Source organism: Oryx dammah, unplaced genomic scaffold (assembly GCF_014754425.2).
Source record: "Oryx dammah isolate SB20612 unplaced genomic scaffold, SCBI_Odam_1.1 HiC_scaffold_26, whole genome shotgun sequence".
Lineage (NCBI taxonomy): Eukaryota > Metazoa > Chordata > Mammalia > Artiodactyla > Bovidae > Oryx > Oryx dammah.
This window is the reverse complement of record NW_024070210.1, coordinates 95,088,690-95,108,815: the sequence shown is the minus strand read 5'-3', so window position 1 is coordinate 95,108,815 and position 20,126 is coordinate 95,088,690. Positions and strand designations below refer to the sequence as shown.

General features: G+C 39.5%; 1 protein-coding gene across 2 annotated transcripts in view; it reads right to left on the bottom strand.

Annotated features, from left to right (window-relative positions):
• LOC120853593 (sideroflexin-1) overlaps nucleotides 1-20,126 on the bottom strand; it is a 56,223-nt gene that overhangs the window by 19,833 nt on the left and 16,264 nt on the right. For both annotated transcript variants that reach the window (XM_040227552.1, XM_040227551.1), the window contains exons 2-4: nucleotides 18,651-18,823; nucleotides 1,895-2,065; nucleotides 876-974 (exon numbers count right to left, since the gene is read on the bottom strand). In XM_040227552.1, the coding sequence (XP_040083486.1) occupies nucleotides 876-974; nucleotides 1,895-2,065; nucleotides 18,651-18,814 (434 nt within the window). In that variant the 5' untranslated portion in view covers nucleotides 18,815-18,823. The remainder of the gene's footprint in view (nucleotides 1-875; nucleotides 975-1,894; nucleotides 2,066-18,650; nucleotides 18,824-20,126) is intronic.

The following is a 20,126-nucleotide window of genomic DNA, read 5'->3' as shown; positions in this document are numbered from 1 at the left end:
GCTACAAATGTGGGGAAATGCATATTAGCTTAAATGTTTGTAGCATATGGACTAAATAAAAAGTACCTCTCAAAATATTGCTATACATACTGAAAGTAAAAATGCAGTGCAGCCATTCTTAAAATGACATCTTACTGTATAAAAATACTAAAAGTCTTATCTTCAAAATACAAGTAAGCTCAAGCAGTTCTCTATTATTTTAAAATAAATTTTAATTCAAGAATTGGATGAAATGAAGGTGTGATCAGCACGGCTGGGTTGCAGATTTCAATATTCTTTGTTCCCTAGGATGATAATAGAAGAATACAGATGATCAAACTCAATTTAAGAGTTAAAATAAAACCAAAAATTCTTTGAAGTGTTATATAAATTAGGCTCAAAGTTTTGGTTAACTAATCACTTTAGCTTGCCTGAACATTTTCTCACAGGAGGCAAAATTTTAAATCCATTCACTTTCTTTCAGGCTCCAGAGACGTCCTATTTTAAAGATAAATCAGATATAAGATCCCCTGGATTTCTGCAGAGACCCCCCCCCCCCCCAATGCTGATGCTGCTATCTGTGTAACCTACAGGGCCTGCCCCGAGCTGTCTGCTGTGTGTTCCGTGCGGGTGAAGGGGATGTGTCCTTGGTTGTGGGAGCCCTGCCTTCCTACCAGCGCCACTAACAGCACGGATGATGTCTGAGAAGGCAGGCTGTGGAAACTGTTATCTAGGCAGAAAGGGAGGAAAAGACACACTACTGAGATACAGGCTCCCTAAGATTCCAAACCATATAAACGATTTGTACAAATATACTTTTTCACCAGGAGGGCATCACCACTGGACCAAATGAACACCAGAGGAATGCAGAGGCTGGTTAAACCTTCCGGTCTTACTTGATAGTGAGGGGAGCATCTCCACTTCTGTTGGTGTAATTGACCACAGCATTGAAGGACTGGTTGATCCACTGCCAGAAGAGCACTGCTGGTGTGGTCCTGAAACAGAGAGATCTATCACACACCCACCACCGCTTGGGATCTAGCTGTCATGCAGAGCAGACGCCACGAACGCAGGGACCCCGACAGGAGACAGACTGGAGCAGGGAGAGCGCTGGGCCCAGGACTGGATGTTCTGCGTCAGAGGCTGAGGACCAGTGGGGCTGGGCAGGTTTTCATCCTCTCTGAGTCTCAGTTTCCTCACTCATGAACTGAGGATAGCAACAGACTGAAGCGGGCTAGGGCAGCGGTCTTGAACCTTTATGGCACCAGGGACGGTTTCACGGAAGACAACTTTTCTACGGACTGGAGTAGGGGATGGTTTTGGGATGATTCAGGCTCATTACATTTATTGCACACTTCATTTCTATTATTATTACATTAGTTCCACCTCAGATCATCAGGCATTAGATCCTGGAGGATGGGATCACTGGGTTAAGGTGAGGATGGAGTTAAATCTTGTCTTAAACTTGTAAGGGAGCCCAGCAAAGAGCAGGCACTCACTTGCTGTGATCAACATCAGGTCCCTTCTCTTACAGAAAGAAGGAATCTGTAGGCTAAGTATTTCTCATCTCCCCTCATTCCACGTATAAGCTTAGGTGTTTACACCTACATACATATTTATACCTATATTATATGAATTGATTACAAAGAGACTCTGCTTAGAGGCTTTCTAAATGTTCTTTCTCATTTTCTTTTGGGTCTAAGATTTAAGGAGAAATTCAACCTCCTTTTGGGCAACAAGGAGAGTTCTATTCAACAGAAGGAAAAGGTAAAACAACCTCCTAGGATTGAAACTTTTATACAAAATGAAACTCCACATGAAATGACATTTATTTCAATACAACCATTCAAGTACAAAAATGTGCTTTAAGCTCCTGTAATATAAAACAAACTGTTGTTACACTGCCAGAACTTACCTATAAAATGTCATCATACAACCTGTGATGGTCATGTTCATCGGAACTTGAGCTGACATTCTTCCTATTAAAATCATCTTTTCTCCAGTGTCCGGATGAAAAGCTGAATCATAGATGTACTTTGCTCTCCATAATTCATTTTCTGTGAGACCTGAAGGAACAATTCCTTGCCTAGGAAAACAGCAACAAACAACATAGCAATTTTCATTCCGAGTACCTCACCAGTGCTACCTAGAACATCTGTGTCTGGATAGGGTGAAACATCGCACTATTGCATAGAGTCAGGGAAATTCCAATAACACAAAAGAAAATATACACTTAAAATGAGCATTTTAAAGCCACAAATCTCAAGTTATCTATAATGTGGAAAAACAAAAATGTGTTGTAAAATAGGGAACTATTCAACTTTGAAATATTCTTTGTTTTAAATGACATTTTAAAATGTACATTGAACTCTGTAAACTCTAAGATATTTTTACCTCATTAGACAAAAGCTGTGGCAATCAAGAACATGAAATCATTCTTAAACCTGTATTTTGAAAACCTAGACTAGAAAGGTTCATCATATTTCCTTATCAAAGAAACACATATTCCTTGCAAGAAATTTAGAAAATACACAAATTCATTAGCATAACTAAAACCATTTGAGCTTTCCCTGATTCACAGCCACTGGAAATGCTTACTGAATACCCTTTCAGATTTTTCTAGATCGATATACATGATGCATTTATCATCTTTTTTATCAATACTATTTTGTAAACCTTTCTCTATATCTTCATATATTCTACATCATCTATACTGGGTTGAATACTTTCCACCCAAAAAATTCACATTCACATGGAACTTCAGAATATGACCTTAATTGTAAACAAGGCTGTTAATTATGTAGTTAAGGTGAGGTCATGCTGGATTGCGGGAAAGAGGAGGCAAGTTCAATGACTGATGTCTTTGTAAGACCAAGTGCAGCCACGTAAAGAAGAGTGTGTGCTGAGGGAGACAGAGATTTGAGAGGCATGGCTACAAGCCTAGGGCTTCCAGACGCTGGAAGAGATAAAGAAGGATCTGGCCTAGGGCTGTCAGAGAGAGCCCTGCAAACACCTGGATTTCAGACCATACATTTCCTTTATTTTAAGCCACTCAGCTTGTGGTAATGTGTTAAGGCAGCCATAGAAATCATACTAATCCCTGCTGTAGGACATTGTAACTGCACTTAACCTTTTCCACTGGTAAAGGATGAGGAAGTAAACACCCTTATAAGTAAACTTTTCCCACATCTAAGATTACTTAGAAAGAAATTATTCTCTGAGATAAAATATTCTCTGAGATAAAAACTATGTAAAATATTAAAACTAATATTTTATCCTTTTTCTCGACTTAGTATGTCCCTTTTCTTATCATCAGCAGCGGTGCCGTCATCACTATCTAGGTAGCCCGTTGTACTCTTTATACAATGTGGATAATTTGGTTCAGTTAGGTTATCTGCTGTCATGAAAATTTTTTTTATTATGCATTCAGGTCATGGAGTTGCAAAGAGTTGGACACGACCAAGCACAGCACAGCACAGGTGCAGAAGAAGGCTCTGCCCAGAAAGGTGTGACCTATTTTAGGGTTATAGGTATGTTCACAGACACTTCTTGCATTTTCCTAATAGTCTTTTTGTTTGTTTTGTCACTTAAAGTTTTTAATCGATTTGGAATTTACCTTGAGATACAAATATGAGAAACTGCTTAACTTCTGTTACCAGTTGGCTGGTCTTCTGTTCCAGTATGAAGATTTCAATGTTATCTTTATCATCAGTTGAGCTTTTATGAACGTTAGGCTTGCTTTCTGAACGTTCCACAGTAATCCCCTCATCTTGTGGTGTCAAAGCCACTATTGTAATCGATGGTTTTTTTTAAATTAATTTTCTATTGGAATATAGTTCATTTATGATGTGTTAGTTGCCCCTGTATGACAGTCCACTTAATATCTCATAGAGCACTGGTCCTTCACTCCATTCCTCTTCCGCGTTTTCAAAAGTGCCTTAGCTATTATTGTCTTAATTTTATAGGTGATCACAATCGTATTTTGACCAAAACTGTATTAATCTGGAGAGAACTGAAACCTCTGCAACATATCCAGGTCTACCACATACTCCTCCAGTTATTCAAAGCACTTCTTCTAATGACGACGCCCAGCGGCCTTGCACTTGCCTCACATTTATCAATCCTCTTTTTAGCCATTCTTGTAGGCATAAAGTGGTATTTGTCGTTTTTGTTTTTTACTTTAGACTTTCCAGTATATACCCCCTTCTTTTCTTCCAGTTTTGTTGAGATATAGTTAACATACAGCACTATATAAGTTTAAGATGTTCAAAATAATGACTTGACTTTCATACATCATGAAATGATCAGCATAATAGTTTAGCGAACACTCTTATCATACAGATACAAAATTAAAGAAATAGAAAAAGATATTGCTCCTTGTGATGAGAACTCAGAATGTACTCTCTCAACAATTTTCATATGTAATGTATAGAAGTGTTAATTTTATTTATCATGTTGTATATCATATCTCAAGTACTTATCTTGTAACTGGAAGTTTGTATCTTTTGACTGCTTTTATCCACTTCCTCTCCTTTACCCCCTGCCTCTGGTAACCACAAATCTGAGCTCTTTTTCCATGAGTTTGTTTTTGCAGGATAGCTGACCTACAACACTGTGTGAGCTCCTGGTACCACCATAGTAATTCAGTACTTCTATGCATTTCAAATTATAAGTCTAGCTGCCATTTGCCACCTTACAAAGATATTCAAACTATAATTCTTCACATATCCCCACAATGTACATTTCATACCTGTGACTCATTTCTTTTGAAATCAGAAAAGACCCTGATGCTGTGAAAGATTGAGGGCAGGAGGAGGAGGAGGCAAGAGGGGATGAGACGGTTGGATGGCCTCCCCAGCTCAACGGACATGAGTTTGAGCAAGCTCTGGGAGATAGTGAAGGACAGGGAAGACCAGTGCGCTGCAGTCCTTGGGGTCACAAAGAGCTGGACGCGACTAAGTGACTGAACAAGGACGACAATTCAGTAACTGGGACTTTGCACCAGCTGGGAGTTAATCCCCTTCACCTATCTCTCTCCTCTCCACAACCTCCTCTCCTCTGACAACCACCCGTCTGTTCTCTGTATCTGTGAGTTGGTGTTCGTTTTGTTCTGTTTGTTCCTTTGTTTCATTTTTTTAGATTCCAAAAAATTGCTGTTTTGAAGCGCCATCTTCTCTTATTCTACACAAGTAAAATCACATAGTATTTGTCCTTCTCTGTCTGACTTGTTTCATTTACCATAACACAGCCAAGTCCAGCTGGGTTCTCAGAAATGATAAGATTTCATTCTTTTTTTTTTAATGGCTGAGTAATATATTTTTTATATATCTATATTCATCACAACTTCTTATCCATTCATCTATTGATTGGTACTTAGATTGCTTCCATATCTTGGCTATTGTAAACAATGCTGCAATAAACATCAGTGTACATGTATCTTTTTTTGAATACCCAGGAGTGGAACTGAGGGACTATATGTATTGGGTTGGTGCGAAAGTAATTCTGGTTTTGCATTGCTGAATTTTGCCATTTGATACTGGAATACATTCTTAAATAAATGTGGTTATGTTATTATACATCATTTTAACGTGCATTCCTTGTTTTATCATTTTTTGCTATGACTTATTTAGTTCAGTTCGGTAGCTCAGTTGTGTCCGACTTTGTGATCCCATGGACTGCAGCACGCCAGGCTTTCCTGTCCATCACCAACTCCTGGAGCTTACTCACACTCATGTCCATCAAGTCAGTGATGCCATACAACCAACTCATCCTCCCGCCTTCAATCTTTCCCAGCATCAGGGCCTTTTCAAATAAGTCAGTTCTTCGCATCAGGTGGCCAAAGTATTGAAGCTTCAGCTTCAACATCAGTGCTTCCAATGAATATTCAGGCCTGATTTCCTTTAGGATTGACTAGTTGGATCTCCTTGTAGTCAAGCGACTCTCAAGAGTCTTCTCCAACACCACAGTTCAAAAGCATCAATTCTTCACTGCTCAGCTTTCTTTATAGTCCAACTCTCACATCCACACATGACTATTAGAAAAATCATAGCTTTGACTAGGCAGACCTTTGTTGGCAAAATAATGTCTCTGCTTTTTTAAATATGCTGTCTAGGTTGGTCGTAACTTTTCTTCCAAGGAGCAAGCGTCTTTTAATTTCATGGCTATAGTCACCATCTGCAGTGATTTCGGAGCCCAAGAAAATAAAGTCTCTCACAATTTCCATTGTTTCCCCATCCATTTGCCATGAGGTGATGGGACTAGATGCCATGATCTTAGTTTTCTGTATGTTAAGTTTTAAGCCAACTTTTTCACTCTCCTCTTTCACTTTCATCAAGAAGCTCTTTAGTTCTTCTTTGCTTTCTACCATAAGGGTGGTGTCATCTACATATCTGAGGTTATTGATATTTCTCCCAGCAATCTTGATTCCAGCTTGTGCTTCATCCAGCCTGGCATTTCACACGATGTACTCTGCATATACGTTAAATAAGCAGAGTGACAATATACAGCTTTGATGTCCTCCTTTCCGGATCTGGAACTAGTCTGTTGTTTCATGTCCAGTTCTAACTGTTGCTTCTTGACCTGCATACAGATTTCTCAGGAGGCAGGTCAGGTGGTCTGGTATTTCCATCTCTTTAAGAATTTTCCACAGTTTGTTGTGAAATGCCTTATTACTTGCTATATACTTCATATTTTTTTAGACTATGGAAATGACATTAAACAAAAAGCAAATTTGAGTGATTTTCAAGTTCAAAATGGGTTGTAAAGCAGCAGAGGCAATTCGCAACATCAGGAATTCATTTGGCCCAGGAATTGCTAATAAACATACAGTGTAGTGGTGCTTCAAGAAATTTTGCAAAGGAGATGAGATCCTTGAAGATGAGGAGCCCAGAGGCTGGCCATCGGAAGTTGACAAGGACCACTGAGGGCAACCATTGAAACTGATCCTCTTACAACTACATGAGAAGTTGCTAAAGAACTCCACATTGTCCTTTCTATGGTCGTTTGGCATTTGAAACAAACTGGAAAGGTGAAAAAGCTCCGTAAGTGGGTGCCTCATACGCTGACCGCAGATCAAAAAATTGTTGTTTTGAAACATCGTCTTCTCTTATTCTACACAACCATGAACCATTTCTCAACCAGACTGTGATGTGTGACAAGTGCATTTTATATGACAACCAGCAACAACCTGCTCAGTGGCTGGACTGAGAAGAGGCTCCAAAGCACTTTCCAAAGCCCAACTTGCACCCAATAAAAGGTTATGGTCACTGTTTGGCGGTGTGCTGCTGGCCTGATCCACCATAGCTTTCTGAATCCCGGTGAAACCACAACATCTGAGGAGTGTGCTCAGCAAATCGATGAGATGCACCAACCACTGTGACACCTGCAGCCCACACTGGTCAGCAGGATGGCCCCTGATCTTCTCTGTGACCATGCCTGACCACACTTTGCACACCAAACACATCCAAAGTTGAACGAGTTGGGCCACGAAGTTTTGCCTCATCGACCACATTCACCTGACCTCTCGCCAACCGACCACCACTTCTTCAAGCATCTTGATCCCTTTTTGCAGGGAAAATCCTTCCACAACCAGCAGGAGGCTTGGAAAACGCTTTCCCAGAGTTCATCGAATCCCCAAGCATGGATTTTTATGCTACAGGAATAAACAAAATTATTTCTCATTGGCAAAAATGTGTTGACTGTAATGGTTCCTATTTTGATTAATAAAGATGTGTTTGAGCCTAGTTATAATGATTTAAAATTCATGATCAGAAACTGCAATTATGCGCCACCTAATAGTTTTAATTTTTAAAGGAATCTCCATTCTATACATTCCCACCAACAGGACACGAGGGTTCCCTTTCCTCTACATCCACATGGAAAGTTGTTATTTGTTGTCTTTTTGATTCTGACAGGTGTGAAATGACACTTCATTGTTGTTTTAATTTGCATCTCCCTAACAACTAGTGATACTTTGCATCTTTCTATATGCTTGCTTGATATTTCTATATTTTCTTTGGTTGAGTGTCAGCAGTCTACTCAAATCTTTGGACCATTTCAAAAAATTGGGTTTAAAAGAATTATTTATCTCTTCTTGATGTAAGTCCCTTATGAGCTGTAAGTTTTGCAAATATTTTCTTCCAGTTTGTGAACTGCACTGTCGTTCTCTAAACAGCGTCTTCTGCTGTGTAGAGACGTAACTTTTCCCTTATTCTTCATGCTTACAGCCTAAGGAATCTTTGCCTATCCCCAAGTCATATAGATTTTATCTTGCTTTCTTCTAGAAGCTTTATAGTTTTAGCTTGTATATTTAGGTTTATCATTCATTTCAAGTTATGTTTATGGTTTTGTTTAAGGATTAATACTTTTTTAAATACGAAAATCCATTTTCCAGACTCACTCATTGAACAGAATATTCTTTCTCTATTGAATTATCTTGAGAATTCTATTTTGGGATCCCCGATTCTGTTCCACTGACCTATATACCTATCTTTATGCTATACTGTTTTGATTACTTGAGCTTGATAGTAAATCTTGAAATCAGGCATTTTATATTTTTGTTGCTACTGAAAATACTATATGTAAAATTTCAATTTCCAGTTATTAGTTGTTACTAAATAGAAACTCATGGAGAAGGCAATGGGAACCCACTCCAGTACTCTTGCCTGGAAAATCCCATGGATGGAGAAGCCTGGTAGGCTGCAGTCCATGGGGTCGCACAGAGTCAGACATAACTGAGCAACTTCACTTTCACTTTTCACTTTCATGCATTGGAGAAAGAAATGGCAACCCATTTCAGTGTTCTTGCCTGGACGGGGGAACCTGGTGGGCTGCCGTCTGTGGGGTCGCACAGAGTCAGACATGACTGAAGCGACTTAGCAGCAGCAGCAGCAGCAAATAGAAACTCAATTGATTTCTGAATATTGCTCTTATGTCTCGTGATTGGGCTAAACACGCTCCATTTGCATTTTTGGTAGATTTTTCCTACACAGATGATCATGCTTTCTGTGAATGAAGACAGTTTTAGTTCCTTTCCTGTCTATACATCTTTTATGTTGCTATTTTTTCTTACTGGACTACTAGCTACTCAGCAGAATGCTAAATGAAAGTAGTGACTGTTGAACTCTTGGCTTTGTTCTTGATCTCAGGGGAAAAGTTCTCATTCTTTCATCATTAAATTTGGTTGGTGTCTGTTGTAGGGTTTTCTTAGATGTATTTTATTCCTTCTATTCCTAGTTTGCTGAGAGTTTTATCATGAATTGATTTTGGATTCTTCTCTCTGCTTTTTCTGCATCTACTGAGATGACCACACGTTTTTCTGTCATAGTCTACTAATACAGTAATTTCCAAATGCTAAAATGAAATTGCATTGTTGTAATAAACCACATTTGGGTTCTGCTTATTTGGGGTATTATCCTTTTTATATATGGCTAGATTTAAGCTGTTAATTTTGTTGAGGATTTTTGTGTCTATGTTAATGAGGGATATTGGTCTGAATTTTTTTCTTGCAATCCCATTGGCTTTGCTGTCAGTAGTCATAAAATGGATGATGAAGACTTTCCCCCCTCTTCTATTTTCTGGGAGAGTTTGTGATGGAATTGGTATTGTTTCTTCCTATGAAGAAATGATTTATTTTACCTGTGATGCTAACTGGTCTAAGAGATTTTAGTGGGAAAGTTTTATATTTATTTATGTATTCCATCTTTCTCTTTATTTTTTATTCATCTCATTTCTTCCTTATTTCGTTTTTCTCTTTCCTTGCCTTCTTTTGCATTGAGTCAATTTTGGTAATTTGTATATTCATAGAGGGTTAGATATTTTACTAAGATTTCTGAAATTTTTAGCAAAGAGCTAAATAGTAGGCTTTATTTTTGTATTTCTATTTCCCATAGGAAACTTCCTTATCCTCTTGCAATATAGTTTTAATTTTATGTATTTATTTCATATTGATTAGATGTGCTAGAGGCTTATCTTTCTCTAGGTTTATCAAAGAACTTGTTTCTACATTTATTTTTCTATTTATTTCTGACTTTAAACAAATACGAACTTCCCTCTGTTTTCCTTGAAAAGCAGTCTATGGAGTAGTTAACAAAATGTACTCTGGAGTCAGACTGTCTGGGTCCCTATGCTGGCTCTGTCACTTAACGGTGGCAGGACTCGGAGCAGGCTGACCTTTCCTGCCTTAGTTCCTTCATCTGACACATGGTTACACGAATAGCCTTTACTTTTGCTATGATGCTTAAATGAAAGCCCGTAAAGCGCTTCAGGCAGTATCCGCCCACGGCATGTGCTATGTGGTATTGCTATTTTCTTTTTATTCTCTTGCGTTGCTCTTTAATTTCTTAAGCTGAAGTCTCAGTTCATTTGTCATCAGCCTTTAAGGTTTAATCAGAGGGATATGTAAAACTATCAACTTCCCTTCACAGTACAATTTTGGCATAATCCCCTAAGTTTTGATATTAATTTTCTCATTATTTTTACTTTGTGATTTTACTCTTGGTTTTTATTTTCATACAGTTAAAGCGAAGTATTGAACAATTCTGATGTGATTAGATGACTGTGTTTAATCAAGTTCTGTCTGTATTTCTAACAGTCTTTTCTTTGTGTATTTCATGCAACATTAACTGTTTCATCAATACCGACCATGTTCATTTTCTCAATATCAATTCTTTTCTGATCTATTTGCCCTGAATGGAATTTTGTCTGGTTTTCATACAACTTCCATTTTATTTGCAGTTACCTTTGTCCTGCTTTGTAATGTTAGCCATTTTTATTACCTTCTGTTGGGTTTACATTAAAGTGGGATTGTTGGAATCTCACGAAGACTACCGATTGTTGGTATTCACACTTCCTGAAGCTATACTATACATAATTCTTCTTTGACACCAACTAACCCTTTGAGATATCCTCCCCCGAAAGGTCACAGATAATTTGTCTCTTGGTGGAAGAGGGAGAACTCTGGGGTATTTCTTAGTCATTAATTCAACAATTGGTTTTACAAATGAACACATATGTCTTATATATAATATTACATATAATACATATAAAAGCAGACGTGATTAAAGCAGCATTACCCCTAATTCCCAGTGGAGCAGGCCCAGGCAATTTATGACACAGACTTTAAGGGCTTATATGAAAAGAGAAAATGAAGTGTTGAGCTATTCTTGGAGGAAAGCGTCTTGGAGGAAGGCACCATATTTCTCCCTTTGCAACAACCTCATACAGAGTTGAGTCATGTAGCTAGAAACCCTCATGCATTCCGACTGGGATGCCACATCACTGTTGAGCTTTTTAAGTATTTTTTACTCTATTTTAAAGTCTTTGATTTTAGTAGAGGATTTTGATCCTTTTTTACATGTATTGTTATCACTGGGCTATCTGGTCTCTTTTATCTTATTTAATGTTATTTTTAAAACTTTTATGTCAGGTTTTTGGTTTTATCTTTTGTTACGCTTATCACACAGTCTGTTTTTATAACTTTGGGATTTTAGAAGACATGCTGTGCTGTGCTTAGTCGCTCAGTGCTGTTTGACTCTTTGCAACCTCATGGACTGTAGCCCGCCAGGCTCTTCTGTCCATGGGGATTCTCCAGGAAAGAATACTGGAGTGGGTTGCCAGGCCCTCCTCCAGGGGATCTTTTGAACCCAGGGATCAAACCCAGGTCTCCCGTACTGCAGGTGGATGCTTTACTGTCTGACCACCAGGGAGGCCCTAGACATACTAAGATTTAACTTGACCATGGTTACCATTAAGATTCTCGAAACCATTCTACAATACAGTGCATTTCTCTAATATGGTGAAGAGCCAAACTATACATATTTTGAGACTACCTCCTATTTAAAATGGGCCTCCCAGGAGGCTTGGTGGTAAAGAATCTGCCGGGCTACAGTCCATGGGATAGCAAAGAGTCGGACATGGCTGTGAAACTAAGCACATACCTACTTATGATAAATATTTGGTATACTTTTAATTCCTCCTCTTTTTTTTTTTGTTGATACTACAATCTAGGGCTTTAGATTCAGACAGATACAACTTTTTCTTTTTTTGTTTTTTACAAAACATTTAAAATTTCTCTTTGCCTTTACAATGCTTTATAACTAGAAAGTGAAAGTCGCTCAGTCATATCCAACTCTTTGTGATCCAATGGACTATACAGTCCATGTAATTCTCCAGGCCAGAATACTGGAATGGTAGCCTATCCCTTCTCCAGGGGCTCTTCCCAACCCAGGGATCAAACCCAGGTCTCCCGCATTGCAGGTGGATTCTTTACCAGCTGAGCCACAAGGGAACCCCTTATAACTAGAAACACAACAACCATTTCTATTTTAACTATTTCAGCATTCATCACTAGTCTATATTACAGCTTCCTTATTTTTTTAATGTAATAAAATATACATAACAAAATTTACCACCTTAACCATGTTTAAGGGTATAGTTTTAGCGTACTAAGCATATTCATGTTATCGTCCAACTCTTGCCACCATCAATGTTCAGAACTTTTTCATTGTCCCCAACTGACACTGTATTCTTTAAACAATAACTCCTGATCCTCCCCTTCCCTAGACCCTGGCCATCACCATTCTCTTTTCTGTTTCTATGTATTTGCTACTTTAGGCATCTCGTGTAAGTGGAACTATGCAATAATTTGTCCTTGAAGTATGTGTTACATTTGGAAAACTCAGCAGTGGCCACAGGACTGGAAAAGGTCAGTTTTCATTCCAATCCCAAAGAAAGGCAATGCCAAAGAATGCTCAAACTACCACACAATTGCACTCATCTCACACGCTAGCAAATTAATGCTCAAAATTCTCCAAGCCAGGCTTCAACAGGACATGAACCATGAACTTCCAGATGTTCAAGCTGGATTTAGAAAAGGCAGAGGAACCAGAGATCAAATTGCCAACAACCATTAGATCATCAAAAAAGCAAAAGAGTTCCAGAAAAACATCTATTTCTGCTTTATGGACTATGCCAAAGCCTTTGACTGTGTGGACCACAACAAACTGTGGAAAATTCTTCAAAAGATGGGAATACCAGACCACCTGATCTGCCTCTTGAGAAACCTATATGCAGGTCAGGAAGCAACAGTTAGAACTGGACATGGAACAACAGACTGGTTCCAAATAGGGAAAGGAGTACATCAAGGCTATATATTGTCACCCTGCTTATTTAACTTATTTAACTTATTTGTAGACCCAATGGACTATACAGTCCATTATTTAACTTATATGCAGAGTACATCATGCGAAACACTAGGCTGGATGAAGCACAAGCTGGAATCAAGATTGCCGGGAGAAATATCAATAACCTCAGATATGCAGATGACACCACCCTTAGGGCAGAAAGCAAAGAACTAAAGAGCTTCTTGATGAAAGTGAAAGAGGAGAGTGAAAAAGCTGGCTTAAAACTCAACATTCAGAAAACGAAGATCATGGCATCTGGTCCCATCACTTCATGGGAAATAGATTGGAAAACAGTGGAAACAGTGTCAGGCTTTATTTTTTTGGGATCCAAAATCACTGCAGATGGTGATTGCAGCCATGAAATTAAAAGACGCTTGCTCCCTGGAAGAAAAGTTATGACTAACCTAGACAGCATATTAAAAAGCGGAGACATTACGTTGCCAACAAAGGTCTGTCTAGTCAAAGCTATGGTTTTTCCAGTAGTTATGTATAGATGTGAGAGTTGGACTATAAGAAAGCTGAGAGCCAAAGAACTGATGCTTTTGAACTGTGGTGTTGGAGAAGAATCTTGAGAGTCCCTTGGACTGCAAGGAGATCCAACCAGTCCATCCTAAAGGAAATCAGTCCTGAATATTCATTGGAAGGACTAATGCTGAAGCTGAAGCTACAACACTTTGGCCTCCTGACGCGAAGAGCTGACTCATTTGAAAAGACCCTGATGCTGGGAAAGATTGAAGGCTGGAGGAGAAGGGGACAACAGAAGATGAGGTGGTTGGATGGCATCACCAACTCAATGGACATAAGTTTGGGTAAACTCTGGGAGTTGGTGATGGCCAGGGAGGCCTGGCGTGCTGTGGTTCATGGGGTCACAAAGAGTGGGACACGACTGAGCGACTGAACTGAACTGAGCATGTGTTGGGATTCCCTTTGTTCTCAAGGCCAAATAGTACTCTACCGTGTGAATAGACTATGTTTTATTTTTTCATTCATCCTTCCGTGCACACTTGCATTGCTTCTACCTTTGGCTGTTATGGGTAATGCTACTATAAACACCAGTATGCAAATATCTGTTTAAGACCCTGCTGCCTCTTCTTTTGGATATGTGCCCAGAAGCAGAATGGCTGGATATATGTTAATTCCAGTTTGAACTGCTTGCAGAATCACAACATACTATGGATTTCTTATTTTTGAACTCAATTTTGCTTTATTTCTTGACCTCATAAGAAGGATTGATGAAGAGTCTATTTTTTACATTTTTTTAAGACTTTGTTTTTTTCGATGTGAACCGTTTTTTAAAGTGTTTATCAAATTTGTTACAATATTGATTCGGTTTTATCTTCTGGCTTTTTGGTTGTGAGTTCCCAGACCAGGGATCGAACAGGCACCTCTTGCATTGGAAGATGAAGTCTTAATCACTGAAGGGCCAGGGGAGTCCCCAGGAGTTTATTTTTGATGTATATTTTTCTGTTGCCTCTCTAAACAGACGCTCTGGTGTAAAATTCTTCAGTTGTGTGCTTTCTCCAGGAAACCCAGCACATTTTTTGCTGTCCTCATGTGCTCAGGTTGACTTCTCTGTCATTTGTTCTTTTTTTAAATAACTTTTTTCCTGTTTTGGCTGCTTATAACATTTTTAAAAGTTTCTTTGTAGAAAAAGAAAACGAAAAAAATTTCCATTTTGCAGGAGTCTCTGCCTACAACAGGGTGAGTTTAATTTCCAGATGTTTCACTACAGGAAAATTCTTTATTTACTTAATATTACTTTGTTCGCATTTTTCTAATTTCTCCTTGAGAAGCATCAATGAATTATGTCTTCACGTGCCATCCTCTATTCTCTTGAAATACAATCCTTTTCACACTCTCACTTTTTCACCTGGGTCTGAAGTTGACAAGTCACATCCTATTTTTAAATGGCTGGGAAGCTAACAATGGTTTTTCCATTTTTAAAGGGTGGCAAACACACAAACCAACACAAAAGAATGACTGTAGGGCTCGCAAAGTGAAAATATTTACATCTGGCCCTTCGCATAGGAAGTATGCTGACCTTGGATTCTCACCCTTGGAGAGCTACTCAGGTTTACCCCCGGCATTTCTGTGTCTGCTTTTTCTTGGTACTATTGCCATCCTGAGTTCTCCACCACCGGCTCCAGTGAAGGTTCTAATTTTGCTATTACCGGTTTAGGAGCTTTGCAATCTCCTTATGGCTTCGTTTCAACTCCTCTTGCTGTCTTTACCTCTCCACCTCTCTTCTTTTCTTGGCTTTTGTTCCAGAATCACAGAACATTTTACTTGTCGGAATTCCCGAAATAACATTTCTGCTCTCTTCCGCTGCCTCTTTTCTCAGGACTTGCTCACAGGGCTCCAAGACGTTCTCTGCCCAGGGAGCCCTCCTTCTGCATGGCTGCGCATGCCAGGACCTGGCCAGCTCAGTGCTCGGCAACAGTTTGCAGACTTCTCTTGGCTTCCCTGACTACCCACGTGACAGCCAGGTATGCACCCTGCATGCATTATCTACAGCACGTTTAGGCTTCTTGTTCACACTAGTCCAATTCTCAGCTTCTGACTTCCCTGACAGCAGGAGTTAGAAAAGTACTGTCTGTGGCCTATATGGCTAGCTAGCTAAGAGTGGTTTTTCTATTGTTTTTTAAAGGATGGTAAAACAACCAACCAACCAAAAAAGCAAACAGCCAAGAAATTAGCAAGAACAGACAGAACATGCAGAATAAGATGGAAACCCTTTGTGGTCCACGAAGCTTCAAATATTAATATTTCTTATATGGTCATTTATCAGGAAAGCCTCACGTCCATCAACAGATGACTGGATAAAGAAGATGTGGGGTATATATATAGAGAGAGGAAAACAACAGAATGGGAAAGGCTAGAGACCTCTTCAAGAGAATTAGAGATATCAAGGGAACATTTCATGCAAAGATGGGCTCAATAAAGGACAGAAATGGTATGGCCCTAACAGAAGCAGAAGATATTAAGCAGAGGTGGCAAGAATACACAGAAGAACTGTACAAAAAGGATCTTCACCACCCGGATAATCATGAAGGTGTGATCACTCATCTAGAACCAGACATCCTGGAATGTGAAGTCAAGTGGGCCTTAGAAAGCATCACTACGAACAAAGCTAGTGGAGGTGATGGAATTCCAGTTGAGCTGTTTCAAATCCTGAAAGATGATGCTGTGAAAGTGCTGCATTCAATATGTCAGCAAATTTGGAAAACTCAGCAGTGGCCACAGGACTGGAAAAGGTCAGTTTTCATTCCAATCCCAAAGAAAGGCAATACCAAAGAATGCTCAAACGACCACACAATTGCACTCATCTCACACGCTAGTAAAGTAATGCTCAAAATTCTCCAAGCCAGGCTTCAACAATACGTAAACTGTGAACTTCCTGATGTTCAAGCTGGTTTTAGAAAAGGCAGAGGAACCAGAGATCAAATTGCCAACATCCGCTGGATCATAGAAAAAGCAAGAGAGTTCCAGAAAAAACATCTATTTTTGCTTTATTAACTATGACAAAACCTTTGACTGTATGGGTCACAAAAACTGTGGAAAATTCTGAAAGCGATGGGAATACCAGACCACCTGACCTGCCTGTTGAGAAACCTATATTCAGGTCAGGAAGCAACAGTTAGAACTGGACATGGAACAACAGACTGGTTCCAAATAGGAAAAGGAGTACATCAAGGCTGTATATTGTCACCCTGCTTATTTAACTTCTATGCAGAGTACATCGTGAGAAACGCTGGACTAGAAGAAACACAAGCTGGAATCAAGATTACTGGGAGAAATATCAATAACCTCAGATATGCAGATGACACCACCCTTATGGCAGAAAGTGAAGAGGAACTCAAAAGCCTCTTGATGAAAGTGAAAGGGGAGAGTGAAAATTTGGCTTAAACTCAACATTCAGAAAACGAAGATCAGGGCATCCGGTCCCAGCACTCCCTGGGAAATAGATGGAGAAACAGTGGAAACAGTGTCAGACTTTATTTTTGGGGGCTCCAAAATCATTGCAGATGGTGACTGCAGCCATGAAATTAAAAGACGCTTACTCCGTGGAAGAAAAGTTATGACCAACCTAGATGGCATATTCAAAAGCAGAGACATTACTTTGTGGACTAAGGTCCGTCTAGTCAAGGCTATGGTTTTTTCAGTGGTCAAGTGAGAGTTGGACTGTGAAGAAGGCTGAGCGCCGAAGAATTGATGCTTTTGAACTGTGGTGTTGGAGAAGACTCTTGAGAGTCCCTTGGACTGCAAGGAGATCCAACCAGTCCATTCTGAAGGAGATCAGCCCTCGGATTTCTCTGGAAGGAATGATGCTAAAGCTGAAACTCCAATACTTTGGCCACCTCATGTGAAGAGCTGACTCATGCTGGGAGAGACTGGGGGCAGGAGGAGAAGGGGACGACCCAGGATGAGATGGCTGGATGGCATCACCGACTCGATGGACGTGAGTCTGAGTGAACTCCGGGGGTTGGTGATGGACAGGGAGGCCTGGCGTGCTGTGATTCATGGGGTCGCAAAGAGTCAGATACAACTGAGCGACTGAACTGAGCTGAACTGATATATATATATGTGGAATGGTACTTATCATAAAAAAGAATGAAATTTTTCCATTTGCAGCAACATGGATGGAATTGGAGGGCATTATGCTGTGGCAGACAGAGAAAAATGAATACTGTAATTATCACTTATATGTGGAATTTAAAAAATACAACACACCAGTGAATATAACAAAAAAGAATCGGGCACACAGATACAGAGAACAAAGTAGTGGTTATAAGTTGTTGGGGGGACAATATATGGGTAGAAGACTGGGAGGTATAAACCACTGGGTGTAAGACAGGCTCAAGGATGTATTTCGAAACATAGCATACAGTTATTTTGTTAATAACTGTAAATTGAGTATAGCCTTTAAAAATTGCATTAAAATTTTTTAAAATAAATGAAAGCTGTGACTATTGCCCTAGAGCTCATGCCTCTTCTCTACCTCACGCCTGGCTCTTTGAACTGACGAAATCCATCCCAAACCTACAAACCATGCCACCAGCATCCTTCCCATAGGAGCTACTATACGTGGGGTTTATTCATTGAGGCTTTATCTAAGAAGTGACCAACGTACCCTAATTCCTGACAACTTGGTTTTGTAAGAGGCGGCTTCCACCTGGAGACAGAAGGACGTGGATTCAGGGGTAGCTGTATCAGAGAGTGAGAGGCAGGGCACCTCACAGATTGGCACTTATGAGTTGGAGGATGGCTGTCTTATATTCAGGTTATTATGAACCTTGGATATTTCTGTTAAGGGTCACCAATGGGGTACAAAACCTGTCTTCTTATTTCTCACTTTTTTTTTTTTTCTTTTGATAAAAAGGACTCAATTGCAAAAACATGTTGAAAACTCACTAAGGGAAGGGTTAAGACAAGGGGCCACCAGGACGATCTATTAACACATTAAGTCAAAAAGCACACCACTAGTGTTACCTGTAATCATGGACTACCTTCCTCGCCGCCTCCAGTTGTTCGTTGGTTAACAGAACGTTCCTGGGATCAGTTACAGTGAAGAAATGTTTGGCTCGTCCAATGAAAGTGCTTTGATCCCATCGAGGTTCCTTGATGTTAATGTTTGGTGGAAGTTCTCCAGACATCTTCCTGGACTGGAGAGGATCAGAAAGACAAGCGGATTTAAGATTTATAACGTTACCATACATTCGGAAACTTTGTAATTACACTAAAGAGTTATGGACACTTCAGTTTACGAAAATAACTTTGTAATAAATGGCAGAGGGAAAATTTAAGTCCAAACCTAAATTTGTTTGCAAAAATTCAGTTCAGTTCAGTTCAGTCGCTCAGTCGTGTCTGACTCTTTGCGACCCCACGAATTGCAGCACGCCAGGCCTCCCTGTCCATCACCAACTCCCAGAGTTCACTCAGACTCACGTCCATTGAGTCGGTGATGCCATCCAGCCATCTCATCCTCTGTCTTCCCCTTCTCCTCCTGCCCCCAATCCCTCCCAGCATCAGAGTCTTTTCCAATGAGTCAACTCTTCGCATCAGGTGGCCAAAGTATTGGAGTTTCAGCTTTAGCATCATTCCTTCCAAAGAAATCCCAGGGCTGATCTCTTTCAGAATGGACTGGTTGGATCTCCTTGCAGTCCAAGAGACTTTCAAGAGTCTTCTCCAACACCACAGTTCAAAAGCATCAATTCTTCGGCACTCAGCCTTCTTCACGGTCCAACTCTCACATCCATACATGACTACTAGAAAAACCATAGCCTTGACTAGATGGACCTTAGCCAGCAAAGTAATGTCTCTGCTTTTGAATATGCTATCTGGGTTGATCATAACTTTTCTTCCAAGGAGTAAGCGTCTTTTAATTTCATTGCAAATCTTAGTTGATCCTAAACAAATTTCAATAATTTCCCACACAGTTGTTTTTAAAAGGACATACTATTTCCTCATCCCTTACTTTTGAAAACCTATCCTTTAGAAAAAAATTAAAATATGAAAAGTCAAAAATAACATCAACAGTAACAGGCACTGAAGCTTGAGATTCCTTTTTCTGGGTGAAAGAACCAATGTCAAACTACTGCTGCATTCTGGTTTACTAAATCTGTTACTCCTACAAGTAGAAGTGACTAATGCAAAAAAAGGGTCGCATGCTAAAAATTCTACAATTAAAAAAAGACTCAGATTCATCCAGCCTTATTCAGCATAAAAACCACCAATCAAAAATGAAAAATTATGCTCTTCAATCTAACAGGGTCATAATGGGAAAAACACATTTTGCCAACCCCATAAATAGTTATAACATGGGAGCATATAATTTTTCTCATAAAGTACTTATTTTCTGGCTAAGAACCCTTACTTTTTTCTAAAGTAACTAATTTCTTTCTCTGAGTAATATATGTTTATTGTTAGAACTGCTCTGTATTGTTGTAATACATGCTTTTTGTACTA